Here is a 14,095-nt window from a genome sequence, read left to right on the forward strand (position 1 = left end):
CACAAAGTATGTGAAGCAAAGCCTTGTCATTCTTGCCTCCAAAGAGCACTCTGACTGCATCCTCTCCAAGACGTATCTGTTCATTCTCTTGGCCGTCCATGGAAATTCAGTGCTCTTCTCTAACACCACAGCTCAAATGTATTATAGCCAACCACAAATTGAGATACTTGGGAGTGAATCTAACTAGAGACACTAAAGACTTCTTCAAAGAAAACTACAGAACATTGCTGTGGGACAGAAAAAAAAACACCTAAAGAAATGGAAAAATGTGCCCTCTAATAGATAGGAAGGCTCAATATTGTGAAAATGACAGTCCTGCCAAAAGCAATCTACATGTTCAGTGCAATCCCAATGCAGATACCAGATTCATTTTTCAAGGATATTGAAAGAAAAACTGTCAAGTTTATTTGGGGAGGAAAGAGACCTCAAAAAAGCAAAACACCTCTGAAAAACAAAAATGAAGTGGGAGGCATAGCACTCCCTAACCTCAAAACGTACTACACAGTGGTAGTAACAAAAACAGCATGGTTCTGGTACAATGACAGGCACATAAACCAATGGAACCAATTTGAGAACCTAGAAATTGACTCAGCTATCTATGGTTGAAAAAGGTTGCTGGCAAAACTAGACTGCTACCTGCAGAAAGCTGATACCGGATCCACCATACACAAAAATCAACTCAGCTCCAAACCATAAAGTTCATAAGAGACAAATTAGGATCAAGCGTAGATGGTTATGGTCTGTTGTATAAAGAGACTGCCAGATACAGCCAGAAATGCACAATCTGGAGAGGATAAAATTGATGAATGAGAACTTCTAAAGATTACACATCAAAACTTTTTTCAACAGAGTGAAAAGAAAACCTCTGGGAAAAATGTTTGGCAATATCATTTCAGACAAGGATCTCATATCAAAAGTTTACAGAATCCTACAGGGCTTCCACAAGAAAAGGACTGATCACACCATTATAAAATGGGCAAAAGACATGGGAAGACTTCACAGAGGAAGATATTTGATGGCTAAAAGACACATGAAGAAATGCTAAACATTACTGGTAAAAGAGATATAAATCAAAACCACAATGAAATATTATCTCACCCCAGTGACAGTGGCAAAGTTTAACAGGACAGTAAGTAATAAATGTTGGAGAGGATGGGGCAAGATAGGAACTCTTACATACTGTTGGTGGGATTGTAAAATGGTAGAACCACTCTGGAATGCAGTTTGGCATTTCCTCAGAAAGCTGAATATAGAAATTACATATGACCCAGCTGTTTTACTGCTTGGAAATTTACCCCTAGGAAATCTGAACTGAGGCACAGAGACTTGTAAACTGATGTTCATGGCAGTGTTATTCACCATCACAAAAAAATGGAAACAGGGCATATATCCACCCGCAATGGAAGGAATTGAGAAATTATGGTACATTCACACGGTGAAATACTATACAGCATGCAAAAGCAATGATTTTGTAAATCAGTACCTAACTTAGGAGGGACTGGAGAACATTATACTATGCAAACTAACTTAGTCCCATAAGGACAAATACTGTATAAGACCATAATTGTAGAAGTAGATAAATAGTAAAATGTGCATGAGGATCTAAGGGGAAGAGGGTAGGAGCAGAAGGGATGAGGATGTGTGTGGAGGGGGATAGTAATCATTGGGTCGCACAATTTGGTGTGTGGAGAGGGGTAAGTTAAGAAAATGGTGACGATCCAATGTGAAAAACAATGTATACGAACTTTGTAAGCAAACCAGTAAAAGTTAAAGTTTTATATTAAAAAATATTCTCTGATTGCAAATCAGTTAACATGTTAAACCAAATTTTGCAAGTTTGGAATTGGTGTTTGTTTTGCTGTACTTAACAGTTGAGGCCAATGCCAAGAATTTTGGAAGTAGCCTCTTTATTCTTGGCTTTTTATTGGACTATGAAAGCTCTGACCCTCAAAGTCATTGCAAGTCAGTACTGATCACAGCTGACCCCTCAAAAGTTTTAAATGTCACTAGAGGAAATTGACCATCTTTCTTCTTGGGACAGCTGGGAGATTTAAATCAACAGGGAGATGCAGTCTTTGGGTAGTAGGGCAACTCCCTATGAACTAGGCCACCAGAGCTCCTCCTTATTAAAATTATTAAAGCAGTCTCTTTCATAGCTGACCCTCATTTAGGTTTCTGAGGCAATAAATTGAGTAATAGGAGTGTGCCAATCATTCTTTCTGAGGCACTGGTGGGTTCAGACTGCCAGGGAGGCTCTGCCTTTGCGTTAGCAGTGTAACTCCCTACAGACAATGCACGCAGAGGTCCCTGTTAAAACAGTAGTAGTGATAAAATTGTCATTTGTAGGGCTCAAGCTTTATTGCATTAAAAATTAAATTTTTCTTACCAACTAACAAGAGTTTATAAAAATAGTGAGGTTGTATATGTAAATTTTCTGTCCTTGTTTTGGTTTGCTTTTTTTCTTTTAACTGGTGTTGATTATGAATCCAAGCAAGATGGAATTGTTGACAACTTTAGTCCTTTCTCCATCTCATAATGCTGTCCATTGGTGAGAGGTGGTAAGGATTTTTGTTTTCTGTATGTTGAGAAGCAATCCATATTGAAAGCTGGTCTTATCTTCTGCAACAAGTTTCAGGTCCTCCTCACTTTAAGCAAGCAGAGTTTTGCCATCTGCATAACATAGGTGAGTTTTCTGCGCATCCTGATCCCACACTCTTCTTTCTTCAAAAGTCCAGACTTTTGAATGATCTGTTTGGCATATAGATTGAAAAGGTATGGAGAAAGGATAGATTTCTGACATTCACATTTCTTGATTTTTGAACTATGCAATGTTTTTTTGCTTTGTTTAGACAACAGCTTCTTGGTCCAGATCTAGATTTCATATGACCACAATTAAGTGTTCTGGGATACCCATTCTTCTCAATGTTAGGCACAATTTGTTGTGATCCATACAATCAAATGCCTTTGCATAGTTCATAAAACACAAATAGACATCCCTCTGGTACTCTGTTCTTTCAGCCAAGTCCATCTGATATCAGCAGTGATATCCCTGGTGCCATAGTGTCTTCTAAATCTGGCTTATATCTCTGGCAGTCATTATATTTTATTTTTTTTTAGCAATTTAGGGATAATCTTCACCAAGATTTTGCTTGTGTTGTTTTAGATAGGTACTGTCGAGTCATAGACGACTCATAGTGACCCTCTGAATGAAAGACCTGAACACTTGTATAACTTTCATCATTTCTCCAAGTTCATAGTGTTTTGGAGGCAAGCTATTTTGGAAGTGGATGCCACTCTTGCTTCCAGACTTGTTTCAACCAGGGAGCTCCACCAAAGACTGTCCACTGTGGGTAACCATGCTCAATAAATTCTCAACATTTTCATTCTAATACCTGACTTGTCTTCAACCTTCCTGCTAAACTCTGTGCTATGCACCCTCATGAATCCCTTCCTGGTGAGATTCCTCATCTAAGAAGAGGGAAACAGGGCCTTGTCCAAATTGTCAAGGTAACAATGGTAGCACCATTTTACATTTCCATCAGTTGTGTAGAATAAATTTAGAAAAAGATGTGGATGATTCTTAGGACGATTTAGATAAATCAGGGAGAGATTTTCTTGGAACTAATGAATGAACTTTAGAGATAAAAGACACCACTGCAAAGTTCCCCATTGTATTTTGAACAGACTCAAGGACTGTTGAGTGTATAAAGTGAGGTTTATGGAGTTAATCTAATTATAGCAGTTAGATACATGACAACCCACAGTTATCTGCTCATACTGTAACAATTCAAAGTCTAGCAAACAGAACTTTCTCGAATTATACATATTTTGTTTTAGCTCATATACCAAATGGTTGATGCTTTATAAAAACAAATGCCAGCTTTATTTTTCACACAAACATGAATGAGTTTGTGACTTGGGAAAGTTACTTTATCTCCAGTTCTATTTCTTTGTTTGTTAAAAAAAATTCTAAAACTTCCCCCCACTTCACAGGTTACTGTGACGATTACATGCACAAAATAATATCTTATAAAATATTTGTAGCAAGGAATAACAGAACACACAATAAACGAAACCAGAAAAACCACCCATTCAACTCACTACTATGGGATCCTTTCAGGCTCATAGTGATTCTTGACAAGTTTCTATGAGAAATCTATGGCCATCATCCTTCCTCATAGTAGCTGGTAAATTTGAAGTGCCTTTTGACTAGCAGCTTAATTCCCAAAAGACTACGCCACTGACAGCTCCTGTAGCTAACACATAGCCAGTTGGAGAGTAGTGCTGAATATCCCATGGACTGCCAAAGGAACAAACAGTTATGTCTTGGAGAAAGCGCAACCAGAGTGGTCCTTGCAGAGAAATAGGATGACGCTTCATCTCATATTCTGGATATGTTGTCAGGAGAGGCTATTTCTTGGAAACGGACATTGTGCCTTGAAAGGTGACAATCAGAAAAGGAGAGAAAGAACCTTAATGAGATGGATTGATACAGTGTATGAGGCAGTGGGCTCAAAATGTGTTAAGAGATTTTGCTTGCATATGAAATGAGTGATAGTGATTAATGCACTGGGAAAATATTCTGTGAAGGTCCTCTCCAGAGTTCTAAAGGACAATGATGTCAGTTTAAAGACTGAAGTGTGCCTAATCCAATCCATCAGCATAGGGAAGATTGTTGGTGTGTCTTCCTCCAAACCTGATGTCACTTTCTACTTCATGGAGTCTAGATTCTCAGATGATTTGTTCAGTGTACAGTTTACATACTTAAGGAGATAGGGTACAACTCTGAGGTATACCTTTCCTGATTTAAAATCATGCAATATTCCCTTGCTCTATTTGGACAATAGCTTCTTCGTCTAGGTAAAGGTTTCATGAACATAATCAGGTATTCTGGGCCTCACTGTTAGCCGGTTTGTTGTGATCCACACAGTCAAATGCCTTTGCATAGTCAATAAAACACAAATAGGAATTCTTTTGGTATTCTCTGCTTTCAGCCAGGATCCCTCTGACATCAGCAGTGATATCCCTGATGACATAGCCTCTACTAAACCCAGCTTAAGCTTCTGGCAGCTCTCTGTAAGTGTACTGTTCAAGTTAGTCTTGGATAATCATCAGCAATATTTTGCTTGATGTGATATTAATGATATTGTTCAGTAATTTGCACATTCTGTTGGATCACCTTTCTTGGAAATTCAGTACTTTCTGTCAGTTTGATGTACTGCGGGAACTTCTAGATTGCTGTGGTTTGTGAAAGCTACACCACTGGTGTTTGAAATGCCAGAAGGATAACCCATGATGGGCAGGTTTCAGCAATGCTCTGCTTGAGACAGCCTAAGAAGCAGGATTGGCCATTCACTTCTGAAATAACAGGCCTCTTGAAACCCTATGAACACTGAAGGACTTTAGTCAAGTAGAGCCCAAATTTGATGTCACTCAAAATTAGGAGAAACAGCTGCAAGAACCCTTTTGTAATTGGTATATAGAAACATCCATGGGATGGACATAGACATGCTGGAGGTTGTGAACACGTGAACATTGACATTCTAGGCATTAGTAAACTGAGATGGAGAAGCTTGGACCGCTTGAACCAGACAGTCATAAATTTCTTATGCCAGGTATGAAGAACTGAGGAAGAATCATGTTACATTCATAGTTGTTATTGTTTAGTGTCATTGAGTTGTAGGTGACTCATAACGAATGAAAGACATGAACACTTGTATAACTTTGGTCGTTTCTCCATGTTCATAGAGTTTCCGGAGGCAAGCCGTTATGGAAGTGGATTCCACTCCTGCTTCCAAGCTGGTTTTAATCAGGAAGCTCCACCAAACACTGTCTACCATGGGTAACCATTATCACATTTTGCAGATCAGTGTTACAGTGTTTAGCATCATAGCAACCATGAATTACCTCTGTACAGCAGTGCCCAGATCAGTGCTATACCACTTAAGAGAAGGTTTGACAAAAAACAATTTAAACCAGGCCTGAGGGATGCAGCTTAAAATCCCCGACCTTGGGCTTGATAACATCACTTTCTGTCCACTAGGCCAACATAGGTCTCTCTATGTTGTCATCGTTGTTGTTAAGTGCCATCAAGTCATAGATGACTCATAGCAACCCTGTGAATGAAAGACCTAAACACTTGTATAACTTTGGTCATTTCTCAATGTTCATCAAGTTTCTGGAGGCAAGCCATTTTGGAAATGGATCCCACTCCCGCTTCTAAGCTTGGTTTGATCAGGAAACCCCAGCAAACATTGTCCACCATAGGTAACCATTATCTGTTTGACTCATTAGTGTCACAGTGTATAGCATCACAGCAACCGAGAGTTACCTCTGTACAGCAATGTTCAGACCAGTGCTATACCACTTAGAAGAATGTTTGACAAAAAATCAATTTAAAACAGGCCTGAGTGCCACAGGCCCAGGGCCCTAATGGGTTTTTAACTAAGAGGCCTTATCACGTCACCTCACTTCCCTTAGGGAATCAACATTCCACCCTACAGCTCACTAGTCCAAGCCAACAGCTTCTGTAGAACCAGCATTCCTAGTTAAAAAGATAATTTCAACATCTCTTCTAAAGCACAGTGTTGTGAGTGATAGGAAACTATCCATATACATACAAAGAAGGTCTGTTAATGCAACTGTTATGCAAATATGTTTTACTTTATTACATGTTGTTGTTATGTGCCATTGAGTTGCTTGCGACTCATAGCGACCCTATGTACAACAGCCCTAAACTCTGCTCTGTCCTGTGCCAATCGCACTGTCTCTGACACACCCATTCCAATTACCCCAGTCACTGAATCAATCCATCTCATAGAGGGTCTTCCCCTCCTGCGCTGTCCCTCCACCCTCCCAAGCATGATGTCCTCCTCCAAGGACTGGTCTCTCCTTACAATATGTCCAAACTATGTTAGATGGAGCCTCAGAATCCTTGCCTCCAGAGAGTCTCCTGGTCTAATCCTTTCCAGAATGAATCTTTTTGTTTTCCTAGCAGTCCATGGTACCCTCAACACTCTTCTCCAGCACCACAGCTCAAAGGCATCGAGTTTAAATTTCACTTTGCCCCTTACTGTTGTATGGCCTTTAGTTGTTTTAAATTCGGAACCTGAATATCTTCATCTGCAAAATGAGAATAGCAGAGCCTATGAAGCAGAATTATTGTAAAGATTATGTAAAGTAATTTAGGAGAACAGTGCCAATTCTTACTTACGCCCTAGGCCTGTTCCTTTGGTGCAGCCTCTGCTTGCATACTTTCTAGTATGTGTTTTTTGTATATATTTTCTTTATTCATGGATCTATAATTTTTTGTTTATGGACTACAGCAATCAAAAGTAATAGTCAAGCAGCATATATAGTATCTAAAAATGAATGGAGATATTTACATTTGCACTTATGAAACTGAGTTATTTCACTCAACATAATACTCTGCCATATTATATGCTATTTTATGAAATCCTTTCTTAGTGTTGCATAGTATTGCATTGTGTGAAGGTACCTCAATTTCTCAGTCCATTTGTTTGTTGATGGGTGTTTGGGCTGTATCCATTTTCTTGCTAGTGTGAATAATGCTGCTGTGAACATTGGTGTGCATATCTCCATTCAGTTCTGATTTTCTTAGGGTATATATTCCTAACAGTAGAATAGTGGGGTCATATGGGATTTTATATTGGGTTCAGCTTTTTGAGGAAATGTAAAACCATAAAAATATGGGAAGAAAAACAAACCTTACTTTTGCCATTTTCTTAGCTTCTTCCTTGTTTATCAGCTCTTGCCATGGGTCTGTCTGACAGTGACTGTTTACTAACCCTACACACTCTCATATAAGTGTGACACTGATAATTATTACCTCCTTAAATGCCTCAGGTGAGAGAGAATTTGGGCATGATCATGGAGGGGGGACATTCACCTTTTTGTGAGTTGCCACACTTCAAGCAGCACCCTACAATCATAGGCATGGAATAAAATTGCAAATCATATTCCCTCTTTGTATGATGTTATCATCATAATTTGAAACTTGATTCTCTCCTTGCTGTAGGTCATAAAAAGGAGTAAAGGTGTAAATTTTCTAGTGGCATAGAATAAAACATTTAACAATATAAGAGTTACCTTTTATACTTAACAGTTGCTTAAATATATTTTAGTATACTAGTTTATCTACAAAATTTGAATACATTGTTTTCTAGAACAGATTCTTAAACATTTCCTCACCCTCCCAAATCAAATTGTTGCTTAAATATTTTGCAGTTCTTTCCTTCTTAGCTCTAGCTGTTCCTGTAGGAGTTGGTTTTGTTAAATAAAGTCTTTGTTTAGGTAGCTAAAGATAATTGCAAATGTTCTACTCTCTACAGTTACAGTATGCAGTATATTTAGTTGGATTCTTTTGCATTAACTTTATGTGGTTTATAAGAAAACTTTTATAAACCAATTGGGTCAAATATAGAATCTGTGAGGGAGTTAATTTATTAATTTCAGTTCTGATATGTTTCCCTTTAATGATTTTGAAAAATGTTACATATCCAATGCTTTTAATGTTTTCATTACTGTCCATATCTTCTTGTCCTAGGAAAACAGTATAAAAAGATTTTGGGAAACAGTGTAAACACATTATTGTATGCAAACCAATTTTTAAAAATGGGCAAAAGAAAATAAAAAAATTATATATATATATATATATACACACACACACACACACACACACACACACACACATACACACTTTGATCCCGTTTAAAAAAAATATTGGCTAGGTATGTATAGCCAATGACTATGAACGAGAAAGAGCTCCGTCTCATATACTTGTGGCATGTGGTCAGAAGGGACCAATCCTTGGAGCTGGAAAGGGCAGAGGGACAGCACAGGAGAGGAAAGCCCCAGATGATATGGAGCGATACAGTAAATAGAACAATGGGGGTAGGTATATCAGAATCAGTGAGACTTGCTCGGGACAGGGAAAGCATCAGAGCTGTTGTACATAGGGTTGCTATGAGTCACAGGTGACTCAATGGCACGTAACAACAACGGAAAAAAAAACATTTTTGTCTTAAGCCAAGCCTATCATTTTAATAATGCTTTATGAATCTAGATCTTTTGCCTTGTGCTAGTGTAGAATTAGAGAATAAAAGGGGGGAAACCTCACTCAGCATTTCTCAAACTGAAAGTATTGAAAAACAAATTCAAGCCTTGATTTGCAGTACTTAGAGATGGTATTGAAATCTTGAATAACCCAAGAAACATGAAAAGAAGATGGTGGTAATACATAGTATCACTGTACCAAAAAGAATTGGCCAACACTGAAATATTTCAGGAATTACCATGTGATCAAGAACTGTATTGTTTGTGAATCCAAGTAAGATGAAATAATTGACGTTTTCAATCTTTTCTCCATCTATCACGATGGTCAACGACTACAACAAATCGTGATCTACGTTAGCAGGCATTATTGTTGTTGAGTACTGCCAAGTTGGAGCCAACCAATAGCACCATGCTTATTTCATTATCACCACACAGGTCAGGGGATGATACAACATTCTAATGAAGAAATTTCATGATAAGTTAAGCCGTGGTGCCAGAAGAGATTTGTCTTACTGTGCTGTCTTGCCTTTTTAAAGATACTAAAACTAGCTTCAGATCCATTGATGAGTTAAATGCAAGGTAAAGTTCTGTTGGAAGAGAACTTATGTCATTGGCTGAGAGCCTGACTTTTTAGCAGGCAGTGGAGTAGAAAGGAGTTTCCCTGAATTGGCTCAGGATATAAGAAACTGGTTTTGCTTTCGTTCCTTAGATATTGGCACAAGGACTACAGAAGAGTGATGAGAGAGAGACCAAGACAGGAGAAAGGAGGCTAGAATTTGACTTGCAGTCTCTTTTGTATTACACACTAAATAAAATGGTATATATTATCTTAGAATGCAGAGCCTTATTACACTTAAATTTATTTTTTTAGTATATAATTTTTTTTATCATTTAACATAGCAGTGAATACATCACATTTTCTTACAAGAGACAATATCATTTTCCTTTAATTCCCAATGAGATCCCGAAAATCATCTGTCTTTTGGAGGATTCAGTTTCCTACAACGTCTGTGATACTCTCCATGAGGATACCAACGGTGCTTGGTAGTAAAGAACATTTTGCTAAGTTCTATCATGGGTCCTTGCGCGATGGGTTTATCTTTTACATCTAATCTGGTTTTCAGCACTTGATCATGTGTTTCTTCACTAGGATGCACGGGATGTGGCGGAAGAATGGGTTTTGTGTGTTCATACGGAATGTCCACAGAAGGGTGGTAGCATACTATTGTTCTGCCATCAGATGTCAAAGCAAGCTCCACTTTGCAATTAGAGTCATCTGGAAGAGAAGAATATGTAGATTTATGACGAACACAATATAAAACTCCATTTTGAATTGGAAATAAATGTTTTAAGACAGTTCTGTTTGACAATGCCCATTTACTGCTGCTACTGCCATGGTGACACAAGATAATTAGTATGTAGTAGGAAAAAGTGGTTTTGAGGACAGACTGCTTTAAAATTTGCTTCCAGTTACACTTATTTTCATCCCTTGACAGCTTCTCACGGTGAAAGTGCCATCTTGTCTCAATCCGGGTCCTATGATACACCTTATTACACTTAAATTTATTTTTAACAGCAACTCACAAATTGTAACTATTCAACAAATTTTAAGTAACAATAAAATTTTAAGGCAAAATATTACAATATTTACATTAATTATGAAAATGCCTTTTCTAATGTGAGTTGCTAATTATGCAAAATTTATATGTGTTTTATTATGCAAATAATGAAAACGTAAATATATTCATATCCCCCAATTTACTTGGTATTTAGATTTTTTAGGGTTATCACTTTATTAATACTTAAATCTGAAAATCAGAAAAATCTAAAAATGTTCATAAAATCTAAACATAGGTTATTTAATGAAATGAAATATTTTAACATAGTTTTAAATATTTAAACATAGTTTCTAGAAATAACTCTATGAGGCAGAGAACTTTGTTTTTCGGTTCTCGTATCAAGATAGTCATTCAGCAGACATTTGAATACCTTGTAAATAGTGGTGGCACTATAGTTATTTGACGGCTAACCAAGAGGGCGGTGACTCTAGTCTACTAGTTGCTCTGCAGGAGAAAGATGAGGTAACTTGTTTCAAGAAGGCAGAAAAATAGGTATGCTTAATAAAAAAAAAGTAATACCAAGAAGCAGTATTGCTGAAGGAGAAAGTCTAGGTTGCACTGAGCCTTTGACAAAAAACATATTTCTGGGAATTGTTGGAATTTGAACAAACAGGAACTCCCCTCGATATGTTCATTTATCTTTGCCAGGATATTTGGACTGCCTGACCAACTAACTGAGTGAAATCCATATTTGTGTCCATTCCCAAAAAAATCCAATGAAATATGGAAATTACTGGACTATATCATTAACATGCAAGTGAAATTTTGTTGAAGATTTTTGAAAAACAGTTTAAACAAATATAGAGAACATACTAAAATTCAAGCTGGATTCAGAAGAGGAAATGGAAAGAGAGATATCATTACTGTGGTCATCTGGATCTTGGAGGAAAGCCAAAAAATATTAAAAAAGATGTTAACTTGTGTTTTATTTTCTATATGAAGGCATTTGATTGTGTTGTTATATGCCATCAAGTTACCTGAAACTCTTTGTGACCCTGTGTACAACAGCTCTGAACCTTGCCCTATCCTGAGCCAGTCTCACTAACACACACCTATGCTCATTATTCCAGTTACTGTGTCAGTGTATCTCATTCAGGGTCTTTCTGTCTTGTGCTGTCCTTCCACCCTTGCAAACATGCTGTCCTTTTCCAAAGACTGGTCCCTCCTGGCAACATGCCCAATGTATGTGAGACAGAGCTTCATAATCCTTGACTCCAAGGAGCAGCTTGGTTTCACTCTCTCTGAGACAGACGTCTTTGTTCTCTTGGCAGTCATGGTATGTTCAAGACTCTTCTCCAGCACCACAACTCAAAGGTATGAATTCTTTTTCTGTCATCCTTAGTCATTGTCCAGCTCTCTGATGCATAACAAGTAATTGTAAAATCCATGGCCTGAATCATATGCACCTTAGTATCTAGACTGACATAATTTTTCTTTAGCTCTAGGGTGTTCCCTGACAGCAGATCTTTACCATGCAATTTGTCTTTTTGTCAGTCTGTCTTTTGCTGACTACTGATGGCAAGCGTGTTGACTGTGGAGCTGAGCATGCTTAAACTGTTAAAGTCATTCTCTTCTCCTTCTGTCATGGTGCTGCCAATTGGATGAGAGGTGAGAGAGACTCTGTCATTTTGATGTTGAGCTTCAATCCATATTGAAGACTACAGTCCTTGACCTTCTGCAGCAAATGCTTTAGCTCCTCCTCAGTTTCAGTAAGCAAGGTTGTATCATCTGCATAATGCAGGCTGTTGATGTTTCTTTCTTCAATCCTGATGTCATATTCTTCCTCATAAAGTCAAGCCTCCTGAATGATCTGTTCTGTATACAGATTGAAAAGGTATGGATAGAGAACACCTCCCTAATGCACTCCTTTATTGATTTTGAACCATGTATTGTTTCCTTGATCTGTTCTGATAATTGCTTCCTCTTACAAATATAGGTTTTGCATGAGCACAATCAAATGTTCTGGGATTCCCATTCATTTCAAGGTCATCTACAATTTGTTGTGATCCCTATAGTCATTTGCCCTTGCATAGTTAATGAAACACAGATAGACATTCCTCTGGTACTCTTTGCTTTTATCCAGGATTCATCAGACATTGGCATTAATGTCTCTAGTGCCATGGCCTCTTCTAAAACCAGCTTGTCTTTCTGGTAGTTTTCTGTTAATGTACAATTCCAGTCATTTTTGGGTAATCTTCAGCAGGATTTTGCTTGTGTGTAATATTATATGACATGATGCTAAGAAGGGTGGAGGGTCATTGAAGGAGAGGAAGACCCCCAACGAGGTGGATTGACACGGTGACTGCAGTAGTGGACTCTTGTGTGTCAGGAAGTGTAGGGGTGGTGCAGAATAGATCAGGGTTCAGATCTTTTGTTCATACGGTTGCTGTGAGTCATACTCGACTAGTCATACTCGACAACAAACAGCAGTAACAATATTAGTGATACCATTTTTTGGAATGTGTATAAATATTGATCTCTTTCAGTCAGTTGGCCAGCTAGTTGTCTTCCAGATTTCTTGCCACAACCTAGTGAGCACGTCCACAGTACCATCTCTTTTATCTGTTTTTTTAAATTTGTTAATTTTTATTCATCAATTCCTGGAGCTTTGTTTTTTGTTAATTCATTCAGAGCAGCTTGAACTTCCTCCTTCATCACCATTGCCTTTTGATCATATGTTATTTCATTAAATACTTAATGTGTCAGCCAATTCTGTTTGGTACAGTGACTCAGTGTATCCCTTCCATGTTCTTTCCATGCTTCCTAGATCATTCAGTATTTTGCCCTTAATGTCCTTAAGTATTGCAACTTGTGGCTTGACTTTGTTATTCAGTTCTTTTAGCTTAAGAAATGCTGAGTGAGTTTGGCTCTTTTGATATTTCAGCTCCAGCTCTTTGTACAATTTATTATAATACTTTACTTTGTCTTCCTCTGCTGCTCTTTGAAATCTGTTCAGCTCCCTAACTTCCTACTTTCTTCCCTTTGTTTTTGCTTCTCTGTGCTATTCAGTCTCTACTGATATCGATCTCAATCTTTTCTTCATCCTCTCTCTTTATAATATCTTTTGTATATTTCATAGATGACATTCTTTAAATCCTTGCACACCTCATCAGGTCTTCATTCATTAGTGTTTAAGACTTCAAACTTGTTCTTGAGATGGTTTTTAAATTCAAATGGGATAGATGCAAGATCAACTTTTGGTTCTTGTGGATTTGATTTTAGTTTCTTTAGCTTGAGTTTGGCTCTGCATGTGAGTAGTTGATGGTCTTCCCAGATAAGAAACTATTTTATTACGTAGAGCGTCAGAAGAAACTCTGAAGATTGCACTGGAGCGTAGAGAAGCCAAAGCACAAGGAAGAATTCAAGATACTAAAGAGCTGAACAGAAGATTCCAAAAGGCT

The 14,095-nt window shown here is 37.8% G+C and overlaps 2 protein-coding genes across 2 annotated transcripts in view; one reads left to right on the plus strand and one right to left on the minus strand.

Moving 5' to 3' along the window:
- FAM184A (family with sequence similarity 184, member A) overlaps positions 1 to 14,095 on the plus strand; it is a 223,162-nt gene that overhangs the window by 29,275 nt on the left and 179,792 nt on the right. The gene's annotated exons all lie outside the window — the stretch shown is intronic.
- LOC102848842 (39S ribosomal protein L42, mitochondrial-like) overlaps positions 10,047 to 14,095 on the minus strand; it is a 19,060-nt gene continuing 15,011 nt past the window's right edge. Inside the window, exon 2 of the mRNA XM_006879135.1 lies at positions 10,047 to 10,464. Within this exon, the coding sequence (XP_006879197.1) occupies positions 10,047 to 10,464 (418 nt within the window). The remainder of the gene's footprint in view (positions 10,465 to 14,095) is intronic.

Source organism: Elephantulus edwardii, unplaced genomic scaffold, assembly GCF_000299155.1.
Source record: "Elephantulus edwardii isolate Elephantulus edwardi_28Jun2011 unplaced genomic scaffold, EleEdw1.0 scaffold00002, whole genome shotgun sequence".
Lineage (NCBI taxonomy): Eukaryota > Metazoa > Chordata > Mammalia > Macroscelidea > Macroscelididae > Elephantulus > Elephantulus edwardii.